At 41.8% G+C, this 26,395-nt stretch overlaps 1 protein-coding gene across 2 annotated transcripts in view; it reads right to left on the bottom strand.

The window, feature by feature from the left end:
* Positions 1-26,395, bottom strand: part of LOC139276003 (rho guanine nucleotide exchange factor TIAM1-like) — a 421,871-nt gene that overhangs the window by 192,565 nt on the left and 202,911 nt on the right. For both annotated transcript variants that reach the window (XM_070893321.1, XM_070893322.1), the window contains exons 12-14: positions 18,296-18,463; positions 5,098-5,199; positions 2,981-3,059 (exon numbers count right to left, since the gene is read on the bottom strand). In XM_070893321.1, the coding sequence (XP_070749422.1) occupies positions 2,981-3,059; positions 5,098-5,199; positions 18,296-18,463 (349 nt within the window). The remainder of the gene's footprint in view (positions 1-2,980; positions 3,060-5,097; positions 5,200-18,295; positions 18,464-26,395) is intronic.

The raw sequence follows: 26,395 nt of genomic DNA on the forward strand, positions 1-26,395 counted from the left end.
AAAACTTTCGATAAGGTACTCCATAATAGACTGATCAACAAGGTCAGAGAATGCGGAGTCAGGGAACAAGTAGCAGAATGGATAGCTAGCTGGCTTCAAGACAGAAAGAGTAAAAGGTAGCTATTCACAGTGGCAGAAGGTGGGTAGTGTTGTTTCACAAGGATCAGTGCTGGGACCACTGTTGTTCACAATTTATATTAACGATTTAGACTTTGGAAGCAAAAACACAATTACTAAATTTGCGGATGACACCAAATTGTCAATACTGAGGAGGACTGCAACAAATTACAGGAGGACATTAATAAACTTGCAGAATGAGCACATAATTGGCAAAATGAAGTTCAACACATGAATGTGAGGTATTACATTTTGGTAGGAAGAATAGGGAGGTCACTTATTACTTGGACGGTGCGAGTCTAGGGGAAGAGAGGAACAAAGGGATCTCGGAGTACAAATACACAAATCACTAAAAGTTGCGACACAAGCCATACAAAAGCAAACCAAGCACTAGGGTTTATTTCTAGAGGTATAGAATTGAATAGGGAAGTTATGCTAAACCTGTATTGTACCTTGGAACCACACGATGGGGTCAAGTTTCGGCCGCCCGCTAGAACGGCGCACATCGAAGAGGCCCGCCTAATTTATAGAATAAAAATTGCGCCGAATACTTACCTCGCGATTCTCAGATAGCTGTAGGCCCAATTCCACCTCGGCACGGCGCAGCAGGAACTGCTAGGGGCGGAGCTACAGCCCTGCGGCGAAAACAGCGCCGGCAGCTGCGCGCATGCGCAGTAGAGGCTGCGCGCATGCGCAGTAGCTGCCGGCATCCTGTCTCCGGGGCGACGACCCTATCCCAAGCCGAAGGGACGTCACCCCTATCCCCGGCCGAGTGGCCTGCGCATCTTACCTCGGCGGCGGGGCCCGCACGCCTGGCCTCTCGCTGGGGCGGGCCCCGCCCGAAGAGTCGGCGGTAGCAGCAGCCCGGCATCAGCTGCATGCGGGTCCCGCCTGAAGTCCTCAGTGGGGCCCGGCTTCCTCAACGTCGACGGGCCCCGCCCGCCCGGCGCCTCTCGCTGGGGCGGACCCGCCCGAAAAGTCGGCAGCGGCGGCAGCCCAGCATCGGCTGTGTGCGGGGCTTCTTCATCGTCTTCTCTCCCCACCCCCCCACCTTCTCCCCACCCCCCCCCATCTTCTCATCCCCCACCTTCTCATCCCCCACCTTCTCATTTCCCCCCCCCCATCTTCTCATCTTCTCCCCCCCCACCTTCTCATTTCCCCCCCACCTTCTCATCTTCTCCTCTTCTCCCGCCCCCCATCTTCTCATCTTCTCCCCACCCCCCCAATCTTCTCATCCTCCTCCCTCCAATCTTCTCATCTTCTCCCCTCCCCCCTTCTCACCTCCCCCCCCTCCCATCTTCTCATCTTCCCCCCCCCACCTTCTCATCTTCCCCCCACCTTCTCATCTTCCCCCCCCCGACCTTCTCCCCCCCCGCCATCTTCTTTTCTTCTCCCCCCCCGCCATCTTCTTTTCTTCTCCCCCCCCACCATCTTCTTTTCTTCTCCCCCCCACCATCTTCTTTTCTTCTCCCCCCCATCTTCTCCCCCTCCCTCCTCTCCCCCTCCTCTCTTCTCCACCCCCCCCCCCCCCACTCCTCCCCTCCCCGGTGCTGCAGTAGGTGAGTAGAAATAATTTTTTTATTTATTGAGTGATTTTTAATTTTTTTTTAATTCATTTATTTGGATTGATTTATTGGTTTATTTATTGATTTATTTAGCATTTATTATTGATGATGGCTCTTTATTTGTAAAAGTGAAGTGTTTAATGTTTGTAAACCCCCCCTCTTCCCTACGCCTGATTTGTAACCCACACCTGATTTTCTAAGTGTAGGCAAGGTTTTTCTGAACGTACAAAAATCTACACTTACTCCATTCTAAGTTAGTTTGGAGTAAGTTTTTGCTGCCTAAACTTGCAAAACAGGCGTAAGTGGCCGGGCACGCCCCCTTTTGAAAAATAAAATCTGTTCTAAAATGAAACTGTTCGAACTCACGAGAACTGGAGCAAACTAAAAGCCGTGAATTGCAATTTCTAAGATACTCCGTTCTAAACTAGTTGCTCCAAAAAAATAGGAACAACTTGACCCCTAAGAATACTGCGTACAGATCTGGTCGCCATATTATAAAAAGGATATAGAGGCATGGACAGGGTGCAGAGAAGATTTACAAGGATAATACCAGGAATGCAAGGGTATACATATCAGTAAAGGATGAACAGGCTGGGTCTCTTTTCTCTTGAAAAAAGGCCGAGGGGTGACCTAATAGAGGAAGATTTTGAGAGAGTGGATACAGAAAAAATTTTTCCACTTGTGGGGAAGAGCAAAATAGAGGCATCAATATGATAGTCACCAAGAAATTGAATAGGGAATTCAGAAGAAAGTTATTTAACCAAATAGTGAGAATGTGGAACTCTCTACCACAGGGAGTGGTTGAAGTGAATGGTATAGATGCATTTAAGTGGAGACTAGACAAGCATATGAGGGAGAAGGAAATAGAGGGTTATGCTGATAGATTTCGATGAGGAAAGACAGGAGGAGGCTGGAGTGGAGCATAAATGCCAGCATGGACTTGTTGGGACGAATGGCCTGTTTCTGTGTCGTATATCCTATGTAATCCAATGTAATTTCAATTTACATTTAAATTAAATTAACCAACTTCACATTATGAGTCGACTGTATACAACTAAGCCTCTAATTATACAATGACTTTATCCCCAAGTCGAATCAAACAAATCAGTCCCAGGCTGGCTTCAAGACTGGTCTTAACTTTTGTGCAACTGGTCCCTGTTGTAAAAATAATAAAAATTACACATTTTCCTTTAAATCAGGGTGTTGGGGATATCGAAATAAGAAAACAAAAATAAGCCACAATTGACTAATAAAAGTAATTGAGGAAATCTGCATATAAATTTTGCACATATCCTTACCATAATTAACAGAAGTATCAGACTTGTCAAACTGAACACGATGAGTAATTTTAGGACAAATTTCGATTTCTTGGTACAACTGAGAAAACAAAATAACTTTTGTTAATTTCAAAATTGAGTTGAAAAATCAGTGAAAGATAATGCAAATTGCTTAGAAATAACTAACTATTAAAGTATTTATTAATATGTATTTGTAATGCATGTGAATTCCCAGTGTTATAGATTATGCAACATACTTTATGGTCCACATTTGCTGTTGGATAGCGTGCACCAACATCATATTAACATCTCCCAAAGGTAGTACTGTCAAGACAATGGTTTCTAAATTTAATTTTTTAACCATCTTCATCTTGACAGTTGCTTGGCAATTTATCCATAATGGATGCCAATATTATTTATTGATGGCTACTTCAGAAAATGTAATCCATATGTGAATACTAAACATAAAAGAAAGACAGGACAAACACATTCCATGGTTTTATAATTATCACGGCCCTTCCTGCTAGAATAATTCATTAGAAACCATGCAGAAATGGTGCAGATCTATTATCTGTACTTATTGGTAATTAATTAACTTTGTATGGTGTACATTCTTCTGTGCTCACTTCTAAAATTTCACTGCGCTTTGTTATGGGGAGCGGGCAGGGAAGTAGAGTTGAGGCCAGGATCAGCCATGATCTTATTGAATAGCGGATCAGGCTCAAGGGGCCAAATGGCCTACTCCTGCTTCTATTTCTTATGTTCTTATGGTGGTGAAAGGGAACTGAATATTTTTCTACTTTTTGCACCCGTGTGTGTATGTGTGGCACTATATACATTTCCCATTAATACTGTTTCAACTCCAACACAATAAAAATCCTCGTATTTTACATTCTACCACAGCCCTGTATGGCTAAACGTTCAACGTTGCTGGAAAATTCACTCCAGTTGGAGTGCACCAGAAAGGTCGGAAATCAAGCCAGCCCCCAGATATGCTGCATCCCAATTTAAGATTGGTATTTCTATGGGCCTGGTAGTCAAAGGAGCCTCCACCTATCCCTTACAAAGCCAATAGAGTAAGAGGAAGTTCCCACATGGCAGGCCTAACAGATGATTAGGGCAGGATCAGCCCTATATCTCAAAGCAAGCACACTGGCAGCTCGAATGGCTGAGCTGAAAACCACTTTGGGGTCCAGGCTGAAGATCGTAGCCCAGACTTTGAAGATTGAGGAACATTTTTTTTTTTTTAATTGGTTCCCTTCCAAACCATGGAATGCAGGGGGCACCTCCCCATGTGGACTTTTGGTCCAAAAGTGTTTAATTGTCAAAGTATTTAAAATTATCAAACTCAAATCAAAAATGTGAACCTGTTATTTACTTGTTTTAATACGTTTGTTTTGACATTTAAACTAGTTCTATGTTAGTGTAACTTTACTGCTTTCAAAGATGAGACGGATGTATAGGATAAATCTATTAGCCAAAGTAATGTCAAAAAGGGTTCTCAGTTTGTTATCCTGGGCACCTATCAAAACTTACCTGGACATCAGGACCAGTGAAAGCAATCTTGAGGTCATAAACAGCTAAGAGAGTAGTCTAATGTATGAAAGCTGAAAAATCCAGAGCAAGGGCAAAAAAGACCCAAAAATGTAATAACTGCTTTGCATCAATGCAAAAACAGTAGTATAGCAGCATGGTTAATTGTATTTCTATATGTTCTTTCTGACATTATTCTTCAACCACATCTTTCGGTTTGTTTTCTCCTGTACCATTTGATTCTGATCACTGCCTTAAGGACTCGAAAACCAAGACAGAGGTGACAAGACAGTATTCATAGCCAAACAGAGAGGTGACACACCACATAATGTTATATTAGAAAGGCTCTGCCTTTGCAGGGTCTGTGCGCAAAAAATTAAGAAAATAAATATGGTAGATAGTAAATAGAGGTTAGCAATTTTTCCTTGATTTTTTTTATATTTATACAAATTATATATATTAAAACTCAACTTTTGTTAATGAAACATTTGCACAATTCAGAATTTGTATTCTATGTTATCAAGGGATACCCACTGTCCTCTACACATTCATAAATTACCAATAACTGTTCTTCAGTTGTGTAAACCTCGATTCAGGCTGCCTACCAGTTCATGAATATCCTCTTGCTTTGGTATATAATATTGAATGTGGTTGTCCACTGTAAACTTCAAACGCACGTAGTGACCACCTGGCTCCAAATGTTGCACCTATAAAATATGAAAACACTAGGAATAGATAGATGCAGATAAAAGAAAATAGATCACTACCTTTCTCTGGTTAATAGAAACATAATGACTGATATTCCATATTTAAAACATAGTTTAATGTAATGTACCACAGAAAAAAAGACTTGAAATTACTTAGCTCCAAACAAGTTCTGTAGCATATCAGTCGTTCAGTATTATACTGAAAAGGTGATGTAGAAAGTGCTACTTCGTTGAAACTCCTTTGCTGTATGGACTTTATGAAGTAATACACAATAGCATGAGAATAACAGCACAAATAGAAAACGTCCCTGATCTACTCCCTTAATTATGCCATAACTATGCATCTCTTTTGCATTTTGATTTGTGCATCAGGCAGTACTCAAGTGTTAGAATGTTAATTTCAAATGGGTTAAATAAACATGAGATTGATTAAGATTCCACAATCATTCTTCACAGTCATGAAGACTGTGGAGGATGGATTTGTTGCTCGTGGGTGCTTTTTTAAAGTTAAAATTCTTAGGCATGTGAAAGAGATAAAAACATTTCCTCTAAGGTTCTGCATGGTGGTTAGCCAATGACAAGACAATTTTTTTTGTTTTAAATAGCTTAGTTATTTGAATACTTTTTAAAGATCTATGTTCAAGGATCTATGTTTGTGGTAACCATGCTGCATTATGTACTCGTTCAGAAAAAGAAGTTTGGCATTTGAACAGAATTTAAATCAAAGCATGCCAGATCATATGATGGTACATCATGAAGACCTCAAGCAAAATTAAAGGAGTTTGGGGAAATAATAACTGCTACAAAGATCATGCAAACTCATGAAAAACTTGGAAGTCTGAGAACTAGTAACTGCTATAATCAAAGGGATAAGAGGTAGTTTCATTGGGCTCAATTTTGCCCAAGCCTGTTTTCTGGCATATTGCCAGAATTACACCAGTTTTTCTAGGCCAGAAATAATTTGCCAAAGTTTCCCTGACCTATAATTCGATTTTGGCGTCGCGCAGCATGTCCAGTCGCCTCGGAGGGGGGTGGAGCCTGCTGTCTGTGCCGAAAAACGGTGCCGCACCTTCTGCGCATGCAGGTGGAAAAATAAATTAAGTTTCTGACGTCGTTGCAATGGACGCGCATGTGCACTACAGCTCCGAGTTGGCAATTGGCCATTTTTAAAGAGTCAGTTGTGTGTTATACAAGTGCTGCGTGAGAGCATTGGAAAAATCGCAGCTGCAGCAGTACAAGATGCAACGCGGTGCAAGGACCAAGAATTTCTTACTGGAAGAAGTGGAGGCACGAGTTACTGTGATTGAGAACAGATGGCAGGAGCTGGACACCAGCAGGTGTCACATAAAAGTTCCACCCAAAGAAATGAAGAAACGCTGGAACCAACTTGCAGGAGATTACTGCGCAATAATCTCCACCCTGACGTCTGGAGGCAAGTGCAAAAAGTGGCAGGACCTTGGTCAAGTAGTTAGTGTAAGTAATATTTTCATTTTTCAATGGAATTGCAATTGTAAATGTCACCATCTATATATGTCCCACCCAGCAGAAAGATACCCTCTCTAAAAAGTTATGTTTTCATCTTTGCAGAGGAAAGTAGCACACAACAAACAAGAACTCGAACAGGAGGCCAGACAAATTTGCAGCCACTGACACCCTTGGAAGAGATGGGTCCTGCCTGGAGAAAAGCAACCCATCACTGCACAAGCTGGGCCCACACTCCGAGGGAGGGGGTAAGTCCTGCAAATTCCAGTGTCTGGCTTTGCTAAATGTTAAGTACTGCGCGGGCTAGTTATGCTTCAGTTCCTGGGGATGTCTCCGTCAGCTACACTTCGGTTGATGTAATGTGCTATCATTCATCGTGGTCCTTCAAATCAGCCTGCTGCCTGCGCTGTGTGAGCCTACTCATGCCACCCACCCTGCCCCCTCCTCTGCTGCTAACCATTTGTATGTGTTCTGTTATATTTTGCAGAACTTGAGGCCGACCTTGACGATGTAGAAGAAAATTTAGACAAGGACCAGCCTGAACAGGATAACATCTTCGAACCCAACCCTCCACACCAAGAACGTGGGAGTGAGGGGGAGGGGGAGGGGAGGGGATGGATGAAGCCCCCAATGTTTTACTGACTTTGGAGGAGGTGCCACTCATTGGGGTGACCGCCCCTTCCGTAACTAGTTGTTTGAGTGCTGGTGGGACATTCCATGGTTTCCCACCTTCCGAGGTTGCGGTCCCAGTGGTAGAGTGCAGCGAGGCACACCCAGCGCCCCACCGTCCCACGCTGTGGGTCCCAGTGGTGTGGTGTGAGCTACACCTCTGGGGAGATGGGGAAGAATAGCTCGACCACATTCTCCTGTGGTGCAGGATCTAACAGATACGGTTTAGATGATGTCATTGAGAGCGGATAGCACTGACCTTACCCAATCACTCCTGGACGCCATCAGTGGGATGAGCGATGAGGTAGCGGGACTGTCGGGAGAAGTAACGGCAATGACACGAGAAATGGGAACAATGTCCGGGACCATCAGTGAGGGAATAGTGACCATGAGGGAAGGAATGTCAGAGGTAGCTGATGGGCTATCAGTGACAATCAGGGAGGGAATGTCAGAGATAGTGCAAACACAGTCACTGACCATGATGGAGGGAATATTGCAGGTCGTTGAGACAGTTTTGCTGAACATGATGGAGGGAGTGTTGCAGGTCATTGAGACACTATCAGGGCACATGAGGGATGGCATGTTGCAGTTAGCTGCTGCAATAAGGGAACATGCCCAGACCCCGCGCCCACTGACGGAATCAACTAACACTCCCACTCCAATCACCACACCAGCCTCTGAAGAGCCCAAAGCCGGGCCCTCCAACTTGCCACCTACTGCCAACAGCTCCCCCGACCCCCCGCCCTTCAACAGGGGCAGACTACCTGAGATCTTAGAAAGAATAAGCTTGGTACCAAGCCCAGAAACACTGCGCCACCACCTGCGGGCAGCGGTGGTTGGTGGAGTGTCCAAGACCAAGCGCAGCGGGCGGTCTTAGAATAAGGTGAAGGAGAGATGGGTGCAGCCTTTCTTTGCTGCTGTTTTTATTATTATTGTTGTATTATTGGCTTCGAGGTGACATCAGCACCCAGGTCACCATTTAGAGCGTGGGCAGGAGCATCAGCGGGGCCCTGGTAAAGCAGAGGAGCGGGAAGGTTGTGGCAGACTTGCGACGAGTGATCCGGGTGGAGGAGTGATGAGGAATCGTGGTTGAGATTTGGTGGGAGATCATGGCGGAGGTGCGGCAAATACTTGCAATGGAGAAGCGGCGAGAGATCGTGGCGAAGGTGCGGCGAATTAGGGTACTGGGCCCAGAAGAGCCGAGGGCCTAGGGGCAGCACGGGCATGCCCACACTACGATGTGTGCGCGCACTAGGTCTGTGCAGCAGAGCTGGTCTCCAGTCGTCTTGGTTAACTCTTGCATCTGGATAAACGCCTAGCTCTGTCAGGCTCGTGTGGTGGTTGATGTGCAACGGTCACCACATGTTAAAAAATTACGCACAGGCATCTTCCACCCCCTCAATTAGAGTTCAGGACTGGAACATCGGGTCCTTCATTGAAACATCTGTGAACTCACGTGGAAGCAGTCTTCCTCGTTCAAGGGACCGCCTACGATGATGATGATATTGTTGTTACTGTTGTAAATGTTCTCAAATTAAAAGTTTTTTGTAAGTTATGTAAATTTACAAGTTTAAAAGTTTGTAAATGATATTAAAGTTTTTAAACTGATCTTAAAGTAGTTTGATACAAGAATAATTTTATTGAAGTTAAGTGCAAAAGAATGGTTTGTTAACCTTTTGGATAAAATATATCTTATATTAAAACTGAATTATTTCCACTATTTGTTCCATTCTTAACACAACTTTTTAAGTAAACAAGAATAATTTCCATCATTTGTTCCATTAACACAACACAACATTACGGAACAGCTCCAAACAGTAAACATGGTCCATGTGGAATTGTCGTCGCTGAGCTCTCAGGCAGCAGTAAAGCGTTGATGGATGAGCTGCTGGTGCAAGGCTCGAGCAATCGTTAAAGGGGCACGATGGTCCGCCCTCCTCCGCCGTTATACTCCAGCACTTGCATGGTTTCCTCGGCCTCGTCCTCGTGCTCATCATCTACATCTTCCGCATCATTATCATCAGCCACGCTCACCGCAGGTGGGTCTTGCATTACCAGGTGCTGCTGCCTCATGATGGCTAAGTTATGCAGCATGCAGCATACAACAGTCAGGGGAGTACAGCAAGTAGCCTCCGGAATGGTCCAGGCATCGGAAACACTGTTTCAAGATGCCAATGGTCCTCTCTATGATACCGTGCGTCACAATGTGCGACATGTTGCCTTCACGGTCAGCTTCCATCCGGGTTACACGTAGGGGCGTCATGAGCCAGGTGGCGAGAACGTACCCTTTGTCTCCCAGCAGCCAGCTCTGCCCTTCTAGCTGCTGCTGAAACATGGCAGATATAGCACTCTCGCGTAGTATGAACGCATCATAGGTGCTCCCAGGATATCTTGCATCGACTGACATGATACGATGCATGTCATCACACACGAGCTGTACATTAATGGAGTGGAAACCTTTTCTGTTCCTGTACATACAATGCAGCTGTCACTTGGCGAATGCAGACATGTGTTGCATGTTGGGAGATGGCTCACACATCCCCAGTTGTAGCTTGAAACGAGCCAGAGACATAGAAAGTACAGCTGTAACTTTCACTTCAACTGACAAAGCAGTCCTCCTGATGTTTCTAGGTTGCAGGTCTGTTTTGACCAACTCACAGATCTCACTTACAACTTCTTTGCGGAAACGCAGCTTTCTGACAGTCTGCATCACTCAGGTGGAGGTACGAACGCCTGTCTCGATATACCCGAGGTGGGTTAAGGCCTCCTGCCCAGCACACTACGGGCTCTGATGTTCCTCCCTCCCTTCCCCCGCCCCCGCCCCCCCCCGGGGCTTGTTTTCCTTCCGAGCCAGTGTCCGGGCGCGGGGCCGATTCTGCCGGCCAAAGCTACGACCCTCCAGCCCTGCTTCAAGATGTTCGGTGGTGGCGTGTGAGTTGAGTAAAAAAAAGAGAAAACTTCTGAAATCCAACAAACTCACATTTACTATGTTGACAGATTAAAAAAAGTTGAACTTTATTATTGATTTTTACAGTGTTCTTGACTCCCTCCAAAATCTTCGATTAATGTGTAATGTTGCCAAGTTTGCTGATGATACAAAGATAGGTGGGAAAGCAAATTGTGAGGAGGACACAAAAAATCTGCAAAGGGATATAAATAGGCGAAGTAAGTGGACAAAAATTTGGCAGATGGAATATAATGTGGGAAAATGTGAGGTTATCCACTTTGGCAGAAATAATAGAAAAGCAAATTAAAATTTAAATGGAGAAAAATTGCAAAGTGCTGCAGTACAGAGAGACCTGGGAGTCCTTGTGCATGAAACACAAAAAGTTAGTATGCAGGTACAGCAAGGAATCAGGAAGGCAAATGGAATGTTGGCCTTTATTGCAAGGGGGATAGAGTATAAAAGCAGAGAAGTCCTGCTACAACTGTACAAGGTATTGGTGAGGCCACACCTAGAGTACTGAGTACAGTTTTGGTCTCCGTATTTAAGGAAGGATATACTTGCATTGGATGCTGTTCAGAGAAGGTTCACAAGGTTGATTCCAGAGATGAGGGGGTTGACTTATGAAGGTAGGTTGGGCCTATACACATTGGCGTTCAGAGGTGATCTTATTAAAACATACAAGATGATGAGGGGGCTCAACAAGGTGGATGCAGAGAGAATATTTCCACTCATAGGGGAAACTAAAACTAGGGGACAGTCTTAGAATAAGGGGCCACCCATTTAAAACAGAGATGAGGAGAAATTTCTTCTCTGAGGGTTGTAAATCTATGGAATTCTCTGCCCCAGAGAGCTGTGGAGGCTGGGTCATTGAATATATTTAAGGCAGAGATAGACAGATTTTTCAGCAATAAGAGAGTAAAGGGTTATGGGGAGCAGACAGGGAAATGGAGCTGAGTCCATGATCAGATCAGCCATGATCTTATTGAATGGTGGAGCAGGCTTGAGGGGCCGTATGGCCTACTCCTGTTCCTATTTCTTATGTTCTTATGTTCTTAAAAGCAATGGCATCTTTCAGCACCAATTTGTCAATGTGCGCTGGTTTTTTTAAATGCCCAGAAAGTTTTTCGGGAGTGGCCAGATATGCCAACCTAGGAGGAAAAAATTTTGGCCAAACTGTGAAAAATTATAAAAACCGGAGCAGACATGGGGGTCATCAAAAAAAAAACTGGCCTAGAAAAATCATAACTCAGTCGGTTATGCTGGCGCAGATTGCAGGGGGGAAGTTTGAAAAAAAAAAATAAATACACCAAAAAAAAGGCGCGCGCCAAAAAAACGGAACAAATGACACGGGAAAATTGAGCCCTATGATTTGGGAGTAATATTTAGCTTCCATTGTCATCAAGCAGATCAACTGTGATTCAGAAATTAGAGTTATTTATTATTTTTTGCCAAATTTCTCCCCTGAAGGTGTTGATAAAATGTAACCGGAATCTGACGCAGAGAGGCATTTAGCTGGTAATGTGTGATAGTAAAGAACCCAGTTCCTTTGTTTGAACAAAATATCCAAATGTACATACAAATATTAACAAAATAGTGTTAGAAACATAGAAAATAGGTGCAGGAGTAGGCCATTCGGCCCTTTGAGCCTGCACCGCCATTCAATGAGTTCATGGCTGAACATACAACTTCAGTACCCCATTCCTGCTTTCTCGCCATACCCCTTGATCCCCCTAGTAGTAAGGACTACATCTAACTCCTTTTTGAATATATTTAGTGAATTGGCCTCAACAACTTTCTGTGGTAGAGAATTCCACAGGTTCACCACTCTCTGGATGAAGAAATTTTTCCTCATCTCGGTCCTAAATGGCTTATCCCTTATCCTGAGACTGTGACCCCTGGTTCTGGACTTCCCCAACATTGGAAACATTCTTCCTGCATCTAACCTGTCTAAACCCGTCAGAATTTTAAACGTTTCTATGAAATCCCCTCTCATTCTTCTGAACTCCAGTGAATACAAGCCCAGTTGATCCAGTCTTTCTTGATATGTCAGTACCGCCATCCCGGGAATCAGTCTAGTGAACCTTCGCTGCACTCCCTCAATAGCAAGAACATCCTTCCTCAAGTTAGGAGACCAAAACTGTACACAATACTCCAGGTGTGGCCTCACCAAGGCCCTGTACAACTGTAGTAACACCTCCCTGCCCCTGTATTCAAATCCCCTCGCTATGAAGGCCAACATGCCATTTGCTTTCTTAACCGCCTGCTGTACCTGCATGACAACCTTCAATGACTGATGTACCATGACACCCAGGTCTCGTTGCACCTCCCCTTTACCTAATCTGTCACCATTCAGATAATAGTCTGTCTCTCTGTTTTCCCCTCCACAAGGAAAAAACTGTTTTGGTTCTGTTCAAGCACAGGGATACTGCTGTTTGCTCCAGCCACCCAACCAGCTAATTTGTTTTCCCGAATAAAGGCTCGACTGAATCTGCCTCAAAATAGGCAACAAAACACAGCGAGGCCAAAAAGAATGTGCAATAGCATAAACATTTAATACAGTGAAGTGAACTTTGAGCATCACTTGTATCGCACTTGTGTAAGAATTGTCACAATTGCTTTCCCATTAAACAAATACTTCATCAAAAGACTCATAAAAGCGTGCGAAAACTCATCCTATGAATTTGGCACACAATAGGATGGAGAATGAAATATTACTGAAAATAAATTGTTTTTTTTTAAATGTTCCAACACCCATCCTATATAGCTGGATATTGATAACCATTCCTTTATTCCAGTACTCATTTTACAGAGCTCAGAAGGCATTCCAAAATGACAGTGAAATGGCAGTGCTGGTTACCAAGTCCAGCAATCCTATCAGCACCAATTTGCCTTATATTACTACAGTACTCTGAGCAGATAGTTACATTAGACTTTTTATGTGATGGAACTTTCCCCAAACTATATCTTAAGATTTTGAAACCTAGTTATAAGAATATGCTGCTTTTAAGAATCTTTTTCCTTCAAAAGAAAACAAGCAGGTTATTCAGAAGGCTTCATTGTATTTTTTTTTTAAGTTGTATATTGAGACCTTCTCCCTGCCTTAGGTGGCAGGAGAACACATTTTTAATGTAAATAACAATACTGTTGATCAAAAAAGTAAGTCAGCACAATGTTAGAAAAACTGAAGCATATCTTTACACAGTGTAATTAACTGCAATATTAAATTACAATTCACGCAGAAAACTTTAAAGAAGAGGAGTTTAATTTCCAAGTGGCCTACTAAGGATATGCCATAAATGATTAAAGGGTTAAACAATGAAGCACAACTTAAAATTATGAAAAACATTTGGCAAAAATATTTTAGTGCATCTACTGGAACTAACTATTCAGCATCCTAAATTTCATTGCAGGCTTTTAAAATTTGCACATCAAGAATGTGTAAAAGTTAAATAAATAAGTGAAAAGACTCTTATACTTATGCAAGTATTTCTGTGACATCTATTGTCCATCTAAATAACAAAAATTTGGAATCCATCGTCATAGCTTGGTGTTTTTTCCCCCCGACATGACATAAAATAAGATTAACTTTAAAATAAGATTGCCTGGCTCTTAAAAGCCTGTAATGAAATGATTGATTATTTGAAATCTGAATCATACTACTGTACCAGAACTCTTCAGGTTCTTAACTCACATTGTGATTTGAAGTGAGAAGATGCAGATCAAACAAAAAGGTAAATGTGCATGAGCTGATGCAGGAGACAGGAGAGAAAACACAGGTAACAAGAAGTTATATTGCAGAAGACGACAATTCATAACAAACTCCATTCACATTTGTATATTTAATGAACATGGTCATAAATAGCAAAATATGCATACACAAATAGATGTGTGGCTGCTGGTGATTTAGACCATGTCAGGGCATACTTAAACTTAACCTATATTATTTTGACTCAGAAGACAGTGTTGTCGTCTGGTGATATTTAGAAAAACTGCAAAAATAGCACTAAAAATTCTCATTGATTGATAACACAATACTTGTTTATGGCACTCTGATGAACAAACTACCTCTTGGTAACTCCACCTCCACTGTAAGTGTTGCAATACAGCTCTTGAAAAGAGTGCATTATAAAGAGAGGTGCTTGTAATGATTTTACTTTCTTTAAAATTGCACCACACAGAGACAATAACATTGCATCTTTACCTTTGGATTTCATCACAAAAACTCTCTCATTAATTATAATTCGATCAAAGTCTCAAAATCTAGCAAATTTTTGCACTTATATTTTCATATATCACAGGTCTATTTCAAAAGTCTACCAGCAAAATGAGAGACATGTTAAGGAACAAAATATAGTGACAAATATAAAATAAGAGGATAAATTAGGAGAAAAGTAGGAGGATTAATTATTATGGATAAGATCAATTGCAGGGGTGGGCATACCTTATTTTATTACAGCACAATCTTGATAATTTGAAGCAAAATAATTTAATTTTCATTTTGTGCAAGTACATCCTTCTGGAACAAATTCAACTATGGCTGTACATAACCGTCCTCGTCAGTTATGGTTCTCTTCTCTCATTCTGAGTATTTTGAGTGAATCTGTACTACTCATCTATCACTGTTGCTTAAAGTTCCTCTGTATATCTATGCCATTTTCTCTCCCTTGTTGTGTGTCTGTGCTTCTCTTCCTCCCAATGTGCCTCACTTTGAAACAAACATCTCACTTCCAGTTTGATTCTGCAGCTAGCTCTGGAAATTTATCAAATATATGCTTTATGCTGTTCCTTTTGCTTGTTTCAATAACTTCAGCAATAGATGAACATAAAACCTATGGATAAAATTTATCAAGTTGTATTATTTTACTATTTTTGTCAGTCTTATTAGATTAAAAAGATTAACCAAATATTCTGTGAAGGGTTGTTTAGATGTATCCTAACATTTTTATTTTCATTATAGGAATGATTCATTTAACCAGCTTAGAAAAGAATACACTATTTTTATTGTGCAATAAGTTTTTATGTTATCACTAACTGACATCAAGGGGTTGGGTGCACACAACCAGAATATTAATCGAGTTGCACAAATATTGAATTACTCAATTAATTTACTTAGTCCCCAAAATATATCCATCATGTATCTATTTATACGAACTAAAAAAGGTGTCCGTTTAATTAATACGCAAATAAGACAGCACAGCAAAAAGCATTGCAGAAACATTTCTTTTTCTAATTTTTGTATACTTTGAGAAATTAATTTGTGTTTTAAAAGATTTTTTGATTCATTGCACACTGTGGCACTGGGTCATAAAGATCCCAGGTTTGATCCCTGGTCTGTGCCAGTTTAGTTGATCTCAGCCACAATAGTGTTGAAGGATTTATCACTCGCCTGAACTCGTAGCACCAACAACACAAGTTCAACATCATTCAGGACAAAGCAGTTTGTTTGATCAGCACCACTGGACTCAATATCCACCACCACCTCACTATGGCTGCTGTATTTCTGATCTACAAGATGCACCGCAGTAACTCACCAAGCTTACTTCAATAGAACTTCCAAGCTCAGTGACCTTAACTCCCAAGATGGACAAAAACAGCAATATCATGGGAACACCATCAACTCCAAGTTTCCCTCCAAGTCACACACCTGATTTGGACAGCTATTGCTGTTCTTTCAGTGTCGCTGAGTCAAAATTCTGGAATTCCCTACATTCCACCATCATGAAAGCACAAACACCACAAGGGCCACAGCTGTTCGAGAAAGCTCACCACCTTCTACTCAGGGCAATTAAAGATGGGCAGCCTTACCCACATCACGTGAACAGATAATTTTTTTTTAAATGCCTCATGGCCAAAACACATGGTGACACGCCCTGTCTAGATTATGCATGAACAACAGTGACTTGGGTAAGGTACAGAAGGCTAATAACACCTGTGGATCAGTCCCCCTGCAACAGTGAAGGGAAAATATTTGGTTAATCCCAGCAAAATAAATGTACACTGGTGTCTCTCTATTTTACAAAGGATTGCTCTGTACGCTGAAGTTACAGAAAAGACCACTAATTACTGAGGTTAGTAAATGTGTATAAATAAAAATGTAATTTGTTTAAATTAAATGAATAAAAGTGCTTTAAATTTTCCATTGACTATGCAGTAATAAATGTAATAATTGGCTTAAAAGTGGAGGTAATTAATGGAATTAGAATAGTTTACTTTTCCTTAGATACTTCATTCTAGATAACTGGAAATGCCTCCCTGATGGCAAGTTTTTAATTAATTTTGAATTTTTTTAATTTGCAGAAAAAAATTTCAAGAAAAAGTAGCAGAAACATGAAATACTGTGGGAAAGAAAACCCATAAGAAATTATAATACGCTTTCTGACTGTATCTTCTGCGTCATCCCTACTCGTGAAGAAATATTGAACGGCAATGCTAGTTACCTCCAGACTTTGGGCCCAAGTTTCCACACGATAAAAAACGGGCGCCCCTCCGAGCTGGGCGCCCGTTTTTCGCGCCTAAAACGGTGCCGGAGAAAAAACTAGCGATTCTGGAGAGCCCTGCAGCTCCTTGTCTGTTTGGTGCGGCGCCCAGGGGGGGGGCGGAGCCTACACACGCGCCGATTTTGTACGTGGGAGGGGGCGTGTACTATTTAAATGAGTTTTTTTTCCTGACGGCAACCCTGCGTGTGCGCGTTGGAGCGTTCGCACACGCGCAGTGTGAAGGAAACATTGGCACTCGGCCATTTTTGTAGTTCTTTGTAGCTGTTTAATTTTTGAAAATTTTTTAATAAAAGCACATTGCCATCAGCACATCAGCACTGAGGCTTCCTGCAGCCTTCTCACTGTCTCCTTCCCGCCCGCCGTCTGGAACGGCTTCCTCCCCCCCGCGTTCGGTCGGTCGGGCCCGCACTCCCTCCCTCCCCCCCTGCCGTCGGGAACGAACGAACTTGTGAGGCTGGCTGAAGCACTTTCACACAGGTAGGAAGATGGTTTATTTAATCTTTTCTTTGCTTATAAATGTTTATTCAGGTTGGATTTATTAGTATAATATTTGTATAAGTATAAATAAGGATTTATTGTAGAATTTAACGACTTCCCCCCCCCCCCCCCAACCTGGACGCCTAATTAGTAACCTGCGCCTAATTTTTTAATGTGTAGAACAGGTTTTTTCAGTTCTACAAAAATCTTCACTTGCTCCATTCTAACTTAGTTTGGAGTACGTTTGCACTGTGGAAACTTTGAAATCAGGCATCAGTGCCCGGACACGCCCCCTTTTGAAGAAAAAATTCTGCTCCAAAGTAGAACTGTTCTACCTGACTAGAACTGCAGAAAAAAAAATGTGGAGAATTGCGATTTCTAAGATAGTCCGTTCTCCACCAGTTGCTCCTAAAAATCAGGCACAAATCATGTGGAAACTTGGGCCCATAATTTCTAAAGTTTTTTGTACACTTTTGTTTTAAAAAAAGGAGGGGGGGGGGTTGATATACTTAATTTAATTTAACATTTAATACGTTCAATACAAATACAGATAAATGTTCCTATTAATACTGATAATATTCATATTTCCATATTGAACATGCTAAGATCATTTAGGTTCTCTATGTTTTGAACCACTTCGTAATAATAATACAAGTCAAAATTATACCCAGATGCAATCAAACAGCAAATGTACCAGATGAAGACAAAAAAAAATTCTTAAAAGTAAGAATGCAAAAGAAGATTTAAAAGCATTGAAAAGAGTAGTAATGTCAACAACAGAAGAGGAAAAACAAAATTAAACAACTGAATTAAATAAAGGATTTGTTGAGCAAAAAATATTTAATCATCAAGCTTTTAGCATTTGCCATCAATTGCAGTAAAAGTTCATCCTGGAATCAACATTTTAATGTTCTGTGGGATCCCTTGTTTAGCCAACAAGTACATTTCAAAGCAGCTTTGTCTGTATTCAACTCCACTAACAATTACTTGTTGAAAGTATAAGGAGAATTAATCTTGGACATACCTTACAGGCCACTTCAAGAATTTCCTGTGCTGAGTTCCCTGGATGTACTACAACCAAAATGGGTTGATCATCTGGTAAACAGACCCATGAAGGCGCGAGGAAATCAGTAACCCAATTGTCACTCTCAGGTTTTTGTTGCTGAATACTCGTGGCCAGGCTCTTTTCTCTCTGAAGGAAAGGGCAGTAATAACCTACACTCAAATTTTTTCTTTGCAACAGTTCAGTCAATATAAAAAGGCTTCTTGCATATGATTACAGAAATACACTACGGCAATTTCTTTATGCAATACAATACATGGATATAAGGTGTAACTATTTCAAAGTAAATGTCACGATATTCAATAGCAAAACCCAACATCAGCACTATTTAAAAAATCACAGTTACAAAGAATAGACTAACTTCAACCTTTTTTCTACTTCTGTTGATGTTTAAAATGTTCTTATTCCAGCGGAAAGTGCTGACAGCATTATGGGGAAACTGGCTAGGTGGAGTTGCTGAAGCCAACAATTATAGGCTGCTGAATTAAAAATTGTAGTATCAAAAGCTCAGGGTGCTTCAATGACCATTTCTTCTAATCTGTGATAATTCAACTTCCTCACATGATCAAGACCATCAACTCCACGAAGCCAGTTACTTAAATATCAGTAACAATCATTGCTTTATCTAAAATTTTCAAAAATGAATTGAACAGAAATTAACATAAAATATTAAAAGGCATCTAATGTGAATCAAGCAGCACAATTCAAACATCAGAGTGGTGGAATGCAAGTCCGTTCCCACAATCTCCCACACCACTAGCCCCCAGGTATCAAACATGGCACTGTGAGGAAGCACTGAGTGAAGGCCAGTTGCTTATTCAGAGGGAAGGAAAAAACAATCAAAACAAACTCAATTATGGATCTTCTGACATTTCTTAACAGTGAGCTTAGTGTGGCATAGGTTAACAGCACATCATCCATTAACTTGGTCATAATTGGTGTATGTCTTTGGAACACCAAGGCATGGGGAGAACAATGGAAAAAAATTGTGCGTTCAAATTGAAAAAATGATAGTTATTCGGAATTTTGTATAACAGTTTGAAATAAAGGTAGTGGCCAAAATAAGTCATTAAAACTGTATTGGTAGCACTACAAAATTAATTAATTCTCTTCTTTAGCATGCCTAAAGTAGTCCAGTGTGCATCATCAATGCTGCAGTGACCAAATCACCTTCCTGGGAACAAAAACATTTTCATGAGAGGCAATTTCTCCTTTAAGAGATTTGTGATGTGGTGACATTGACATATCAGAGAATTCCCCCACGTGTCCTCTTTCCTCTGTTATGTTTGATACAAGGCAAGGTCCGTCCAGGAGTCATAGGTTCATTTATTTTGCCAACATCAGGAGAAACATTCCATATGTTTGCAGCTCAAAAGGAAAAAAGTAAATTTTATTTCAAAAATGTAGTTTTTAAGTTTAGTATAGTCATGTAGTGTGTTTTTAAGTTTGTAATTTTTCTTCACACTGTTGGATCTTTAATCAAGATGTGCAGTAATAGCTTTAAGTGCTGTGTTAAATGCTTATAGTCTTTTTCTCAACATAATAAATGTCTAAAATGCATCCATGGTTAATGCACTATTGAGAAAGATCGATGTTATTTTTAGTTTGCATGCAGCAAGACCTACTTTACTATCTCAATGCTATGCTTACTCAGTATTTATAGATATTTATAGGAATTCCCTGGTTCCAATGAGCTCCACCCTGCTGCCAGAATTACAGATGGTATTAGAGGGGTTTGATTTCCCCTCAAGCACTTTTACCTAATTGTATCTTGTTGTTGTGCGTGCGAATGGTAGATAGCAAGTGTCAGCTTGCCTTGGTGGGTAGTATTCCTGCCTTAGATTCAGAGGTTTGAGCATTCAAGACTCACTCCAGGGCTGAAGTACATACTCTAGGCTGACACTTCAGTGCAGTACTGAGGGAGTGCTACATTGTCATAGCTGCCATCTTTCAGAAGAGATATTAAACTGAAGCCCCACCTGCCTGTTCAGGTGGAAGTATAAGTTAAAGCACCATTCAAAGAATGGGCAAGTTTGCACAGTAGGACCTTGCCATGCACAACTTGGCAGCTGCATTTGCCGACATAACAGTGAGTACATTTTAAAAGTATTTAATTGACTGTGAAGCACTTTGGGATATCCTGAGGACATGAAAGATGTTATCTAAAAGCAAGTTCATTCTTGTTTTCTAAACTGATACTGTGCATCAGAATTCAAACAGCCACCTCTAAAGATGCTCCAATGATATGCTATAGAAATATCTTGAGCACAGTCAGCACCAAATGTCAGGAACTTCAATTCATCTATTACTTCAAAATAAAAACAGCAAAATTCATTAGGTTTCAGGATTTCTTTTTTTTTACTATTTTGCCACTGAAAGGATTTGGAAAAAGAGATACTTTTAATGTTGGGTTTTTAAAAGCAATGTGTATACTCCTAAGTTTTCTTTAAAATGGTACCTCGACAAAAGATAGCTATTATGCTGAAAGGAATAAACTAAACAATTCACTAACTTGTGTGGATAATTGAAAAACACCTCACACCCATTGTGTTAGTAAGCCTTTTGATTTCTGCCTGGAAGACAGTTGAGGGGCACACAGGAATACAGAAAGAGAGCTTTTTGAGACAGGAAGACTAGAAGGGCAGTTAGGTTTGTTAAAGGAATGCACTGATGGCCTATGCTAAGGCAAAGAGGTTAGAAATGCTGGAGGAAAGTTAGAAGGCTTCTTGTTTAAGTCATGTAGGATGATCACCAATGTGTGGAAGCATGGCATGTTCTTTATTTTGGATGATTACATGAAGATAAGTTATACCAATTCAACTAAGTGAATTAATTGTTACTCTTTGCATTAATCTAACTATGAAATAAAGCAGCTTAACACTTAATTTCAAGCTTGACCTCACCTAGTATTAATTTGGTACGCCTTCCAAAATATTGGAGAAGCACACAGGAGAGCATGTTCAAAAGCGTAATATCCAGTTCATATGTAATGGGGAACATATAGCTACATCCCCACATTACTTTATCATGTAAGTAAATATTGGGTGGTATGAGTCAATTCTACCATGCACGGGGCATGAGATCTGATGCCAACTAATTCGAGAAACTATCTACAGCAGATCCGAATTTGTAACATCCATCTTTTTAATACCAGTGGACATCTTGATGAATATGATTTTGCTCAGTAGCACCACAGGTATGCCATCAGAAGTAATGTATCATCTCCGCATTTCTGGCCATCCTTAATTGTTTTTGTGAGATAAGCTTATTGACTGAGGTAGTCAGACTTTAGGATCATGATCTCCTGCCACTGTGAGGAATGTAAAAGGGTAAATGAAAGTGCTGCAAGGCTAATGTAATTGGGCAGAAAAATGACAGATGAAATTTAATGCAGACTGATATAAAGAATAATATCATATTCATATTAAAGAATAATTGACCATACAAGTACTCTGCAAAATGACTTGGTCTGGGAGCAGAAACAGGCCAAATTGGGTTCTCTTCTGATGTCACAGTACCGTGCCAGCATAAACCTCAAACAGGAAGTTATCCTTTATGCGATGTTTGTCCCCCAGGATCATGAACTGATGCCAGCTTGCTTGAGCAGTATGTGGAGGAAGCCTTCTCTGAAGAAAGGTGACAACTCTTGTGGGGTACGTAATCTCTTTTTCTGACCTGCTAATGTACCAGTTACTGAAAGCTGTTTACCTTTTCAACCACTAGGTGGCATCTACAGTTTGCTAACAAGAATTCAGTTCTAATTAATACATGCAACTAACGTAGAACTGCTGTGCCTCAAAGTGATTATTCATTCAACATATTACACTACTACTCCCTCATTAGCATTTAAGTAGCTAAATCTTAATAAATTGTAAGAATGTTGAACTGAAGTTCTCCTATTCCTTCCTGGTCATAAGCCATGTGGTAACAGTATATTTCAGCCATCCATCATCACCATCATAGGCAGTCCCTCGGAATTGGGGAAGACTTGCTTCCACTCCCAAAGTGAGTTCTTTGGTGGCTATACAGTCCAATACGAGAGCCACAGAACCTGTTACAGGTGGGACAGACATTCGTCGAGGGAAGGGGTGGGTGGGGCTAGTTTGCCGCGCGCTCCTTCCACTGCCTGCGCTTGACTACTTCACGGTCTTTGCGTTAAGACTCGAAGGTCTACAGGGCTGTAGTAATACCCGCCCTCCTGTATGGATCTGAGGCATGGATGATGTATAGAAGGCACCTCAAGTCGCTGGAGATAGATCACCAACGATGTTGCCCGCAAGATCCTGTAAATCCCTTGGGAGGATAGGCGCACCAACATCAGTGTCCTCGTCCAGGCTAACATCCCCAGTATTGAAGCACTGACCACATTCGATCAGCTTCGCTGGGCAGGCCACATAGTTCGCATGCCAGATACGAGACTCGCTAAGCAAATGCTTTATGCGGAACTCCTTCATGGTAAATGAGCCAAAGGTGGGCAGCGGAAACGTTACAAGGATCCTCAAAGCCTCCCTGGTAAAGTGCGACATCACCACTGACGCATGGGAGACCCTGGCCAAAAACCGCCCAAGGTGGAGAAAGTGGATCCGGGTGGGATGCATTGATGGTTTATCTCCTAACAATACATTTTGAAGGACTTGCTAGATTGTTGCACCACAAAAACATAAACCAAATGACCAAAAGTGACAGCTGCTGATTAAATCAAAGAAAATTCAGAATTGCAGAAATGGTAGTTAGATAATACACTTTCTAATTCTAATACATTGCTATCCATTCATGTTCGTTGCTGGAGACCCTGGGCTAAAATTTCTTGTCCTAAGTTTATATAACATATACTCTGTATATATTTTAAAAATCATCCTGTGACTCTTTCACATAGTTCTACACTGAAACTGCTCAGTAAGTTATTACTTGGAGGGCGAGAGTCTAGGTGGGGTAGAGGTGCAAAAGGATCTCGGAGTACATATACACAAATCACAAAGTAGCGACACAAAGTAGGTTAACAAGGCCATAAAAAAAGCAAACCAGGCACTTGGGTTTATTTCTAGAGGGATAGAATTAAAAAGTAGTGAAGTTATGCCAAATTTGTATCAAACCTTGGTTAGACTACACTTGGAGTACTGCGTACAATTCTGGTCGCCATATTATAAAAAGGATATAGAAGCACTAGCAAGGGTGCAGAGATTTACAAGGATGATACCAGAAATGAGGGGGCATACATACCAGGAAAGGATGAATAGGCGGGGTCTCTTTTTACTTGAAAAAAGGCTAAGGGGTGATCTAACAGAGGTCTTTAAAATTATGAAAGGTTTTGATAGAGTAAATAGATAGAGAATGTTTCCATTTGTGCAGAAGAGCATAACTAGAGGCCATCAATATAAGACAGTCAACAATAAATCAAATTGGGAATTCAGAAGAAACTTCTTTACCCAGAGAGTGGTGAGAATGCCAAACTCGCTACCAGAGACAATAGTTGAGGCAAATAGTATAGATATATTTAAGAGGAAGCCAGAGAAGCATATGAGGGAGAAGGGAATAGAGGGTTATGCTGATAGAGTTAGGTGCGGAAAGACGACAAGAGACTTGAGCAGACAATCTTGTTCTGCAGTTTTACTAATTCAAGATAGCTTATTAGAATTTGTTCGCTTTAAAATATTTTTAATTTTGGTATTTTTATTTCAGTTCTCTACTGAACAAGAAAACAAAGTCAATTTCTTCAGCTCCTCAACTGCTTTTCATTTCACCATTAGAGAAAACTCTGGAGTAGCTCCAATGCAAACAGAGGGACCCATGAGTTCAAACCAGCCCAAGTCACCAGAGCTGCAGAACCCCTGGAAACCATGTTACGGGTTGGGGATACACAGCTTTACCAATCAGACTACAAAATGTTGTAGCCCCCATTGTGTGCTCTGTGATGAGGAGGTCATGGACTGCATCTGAGAGAACAGACATTATCATCACCTGCAACAGCTTCTCTTCCCACCCCTGTATCGTTATCTCTGGTGTCCCCCCAAGGATCTATCCTTGGCCCTCTCCTAGTTCCCATCTATATGCTGCCCCTTGGCGACATCATCTGAAAACACGGCGTCAGTTTCCACATGTACGCTGATGACACCCAGTTCTATTTCACGACCACTTCTCTCGACCCCTCCACAGTCTCTAAACTGTCAAACTGCTTGTCCAACAACCAGTTCTGGCGAAGCAGAAATTTTCTCCAATTGAATATTGGGAAGATCGAAGCCATTATTTTCGGTCCCTGCCACAAACTCTATTCCCTAGCCACTGACTCAATCCCTCTCCCCAACTTCTGTCTGAGGCTGAACCAGACTGTTTGCAACCTTGATGTCATATTTGACCCAGAAATGAGCTTTTGACCACAGATATGTAGCATAACTAAGACCACCTATTTCCACCTCCGTAATATCACTCGTCTCCGCACTTCCCTCAGCTCAACCGCTGCTGAAGCCCACATCCATGCCTTTGTTACCTCTAGACTTGACTATTCCAATGCACTTCTGGCTGGCCTCCCACATTCTACCCTACATAAACTTGAGGTCATCCAAAGGCAGCCTGTGTCCTAACTCTCACCAAGTCCCGCTCACCCATCACCCCTGTGCTCACTGACCTACATTGACTTCCGGTTAAGCAATACCTCGATTTCAAAATTCTCATCCTTATTTTCAAATCCCTCCATGGCCTCGGCCCCTCCCTATCTCTAAACTCTTCCAGCCCCGCAACTCCCCCAAGATGTCTGCACTCCTCTAATTCTGCCCTCTTGAGCATCCCTGATTACAATCGCTCAACCATTGGTGGCCTTGCCTTCTGTTGCCCCAAGCTCCGGAACTCCCTGCCTAAACCTCTCTGCCTCTCTACCTCTCTTTCCTCCTTCACGACACTCCTTAAAACATACCTCTTTGACCTACACTAATTTCTACTTATGCAGCTAGTGTCAAATTTTTTAATCTCATAATACTCATGTGAAGCACCTTGGGATGTTTCACGACGTTAAGGGTGCTATATAAATACAAGTTGTATTTGTTGTTGTTATATTACTGACCCAGATGGTACCAGCTAAGGCTGGGAATTAAAACTAGACTTTCTTGATCTGTGTGGCGCCACTACTCACTGGATAAACTACTGAGCCATCTGGTTGGTTGGGTGGGGGGGTTGTGGAGGAAGCTTGATCAGTCAGTTTTTTCCTCTTAACACCATGGGCCCAAATTTCCCCAACCCCTTTTTCCGGTGCACTCTCCCGAGAATCGCCGACTTTGTGCACTCAAAACAGCGGCAAAAAACTTACTAACGATTCTGTCCGCTCTGCTGTGTGTCCTGGTGCGGCGTTTCTCGTGGAGTGGGGGGGGGGTCTCGGAGCTACAGCCCTGCGCTGAAAACAGTGCCGGCAGCTGCGTGCATGCGCAGTAGCTCCTCGCCCTCCCAGCACGTCCGGCGTGAGCCGGACCCGATGCCCGCTGCCCCGATCCCTGGCTGAAGGGACGACCCGATGTTCACCGCCTCTATCCCTGGCCAAGTGGCCGGCCGTTGCCAAGAAACAGGTTGGTGCGGGGAGACCTTTGATCGGGGGGGAGGGGGGAGGGGGGGGCGGGTGAGGAGGAGCGTTTCTTTAAATGATTTAGAAAAAATCTCTGCCAATGGCACAATGCAACTGGCTGTTAAGAAGTGAGATTGACCAGAGAAAACTTTCCTTAGGTTTGGTGTCTCAGTACCATGACTTAGGTCAATTTTTTAAAAATCCCACCAATTCTTAGTGAACAACTGCATGGATGCCCATAGATACCCTGTTGGAAACATTCCATCAGCACCCACGGGTGCCTTATTGGGGAGTAACTGCATGGGCACCCTCAGGTACCTTGTGCAAGTGACCATCCTTCATAGCCCTGCTAGCAAAATATTTGATTAATAAATGGTTTTATGAAACCTTTGTCTTCTGATATAAATGATATTATAAAGTGCATATTTTATGAAGCTTTATATAGTGGATTGTAAATTATGCAAAAGTTACAGTACAAGATCTGTATTATTGTTGTGAAGGTGTTTAGTGCTTTG

The sequence above is a fragment of the Pristiophorus japonicus genome, chromosome 11, assembly GCF_044704955.1.
Source record: "Pristiophorus japonicus isolate sPriJap1 chromosome 11, sPriJap1.hap1, whole genome shotgun sequence".
NCBI classification, from domain to species: domain Eukaryota; kingdom Metazoa; phylum Chordata; class Chondrichthyes; family Pristiophoridae; genus Pristiophorus; species Pristiophorus japonicus.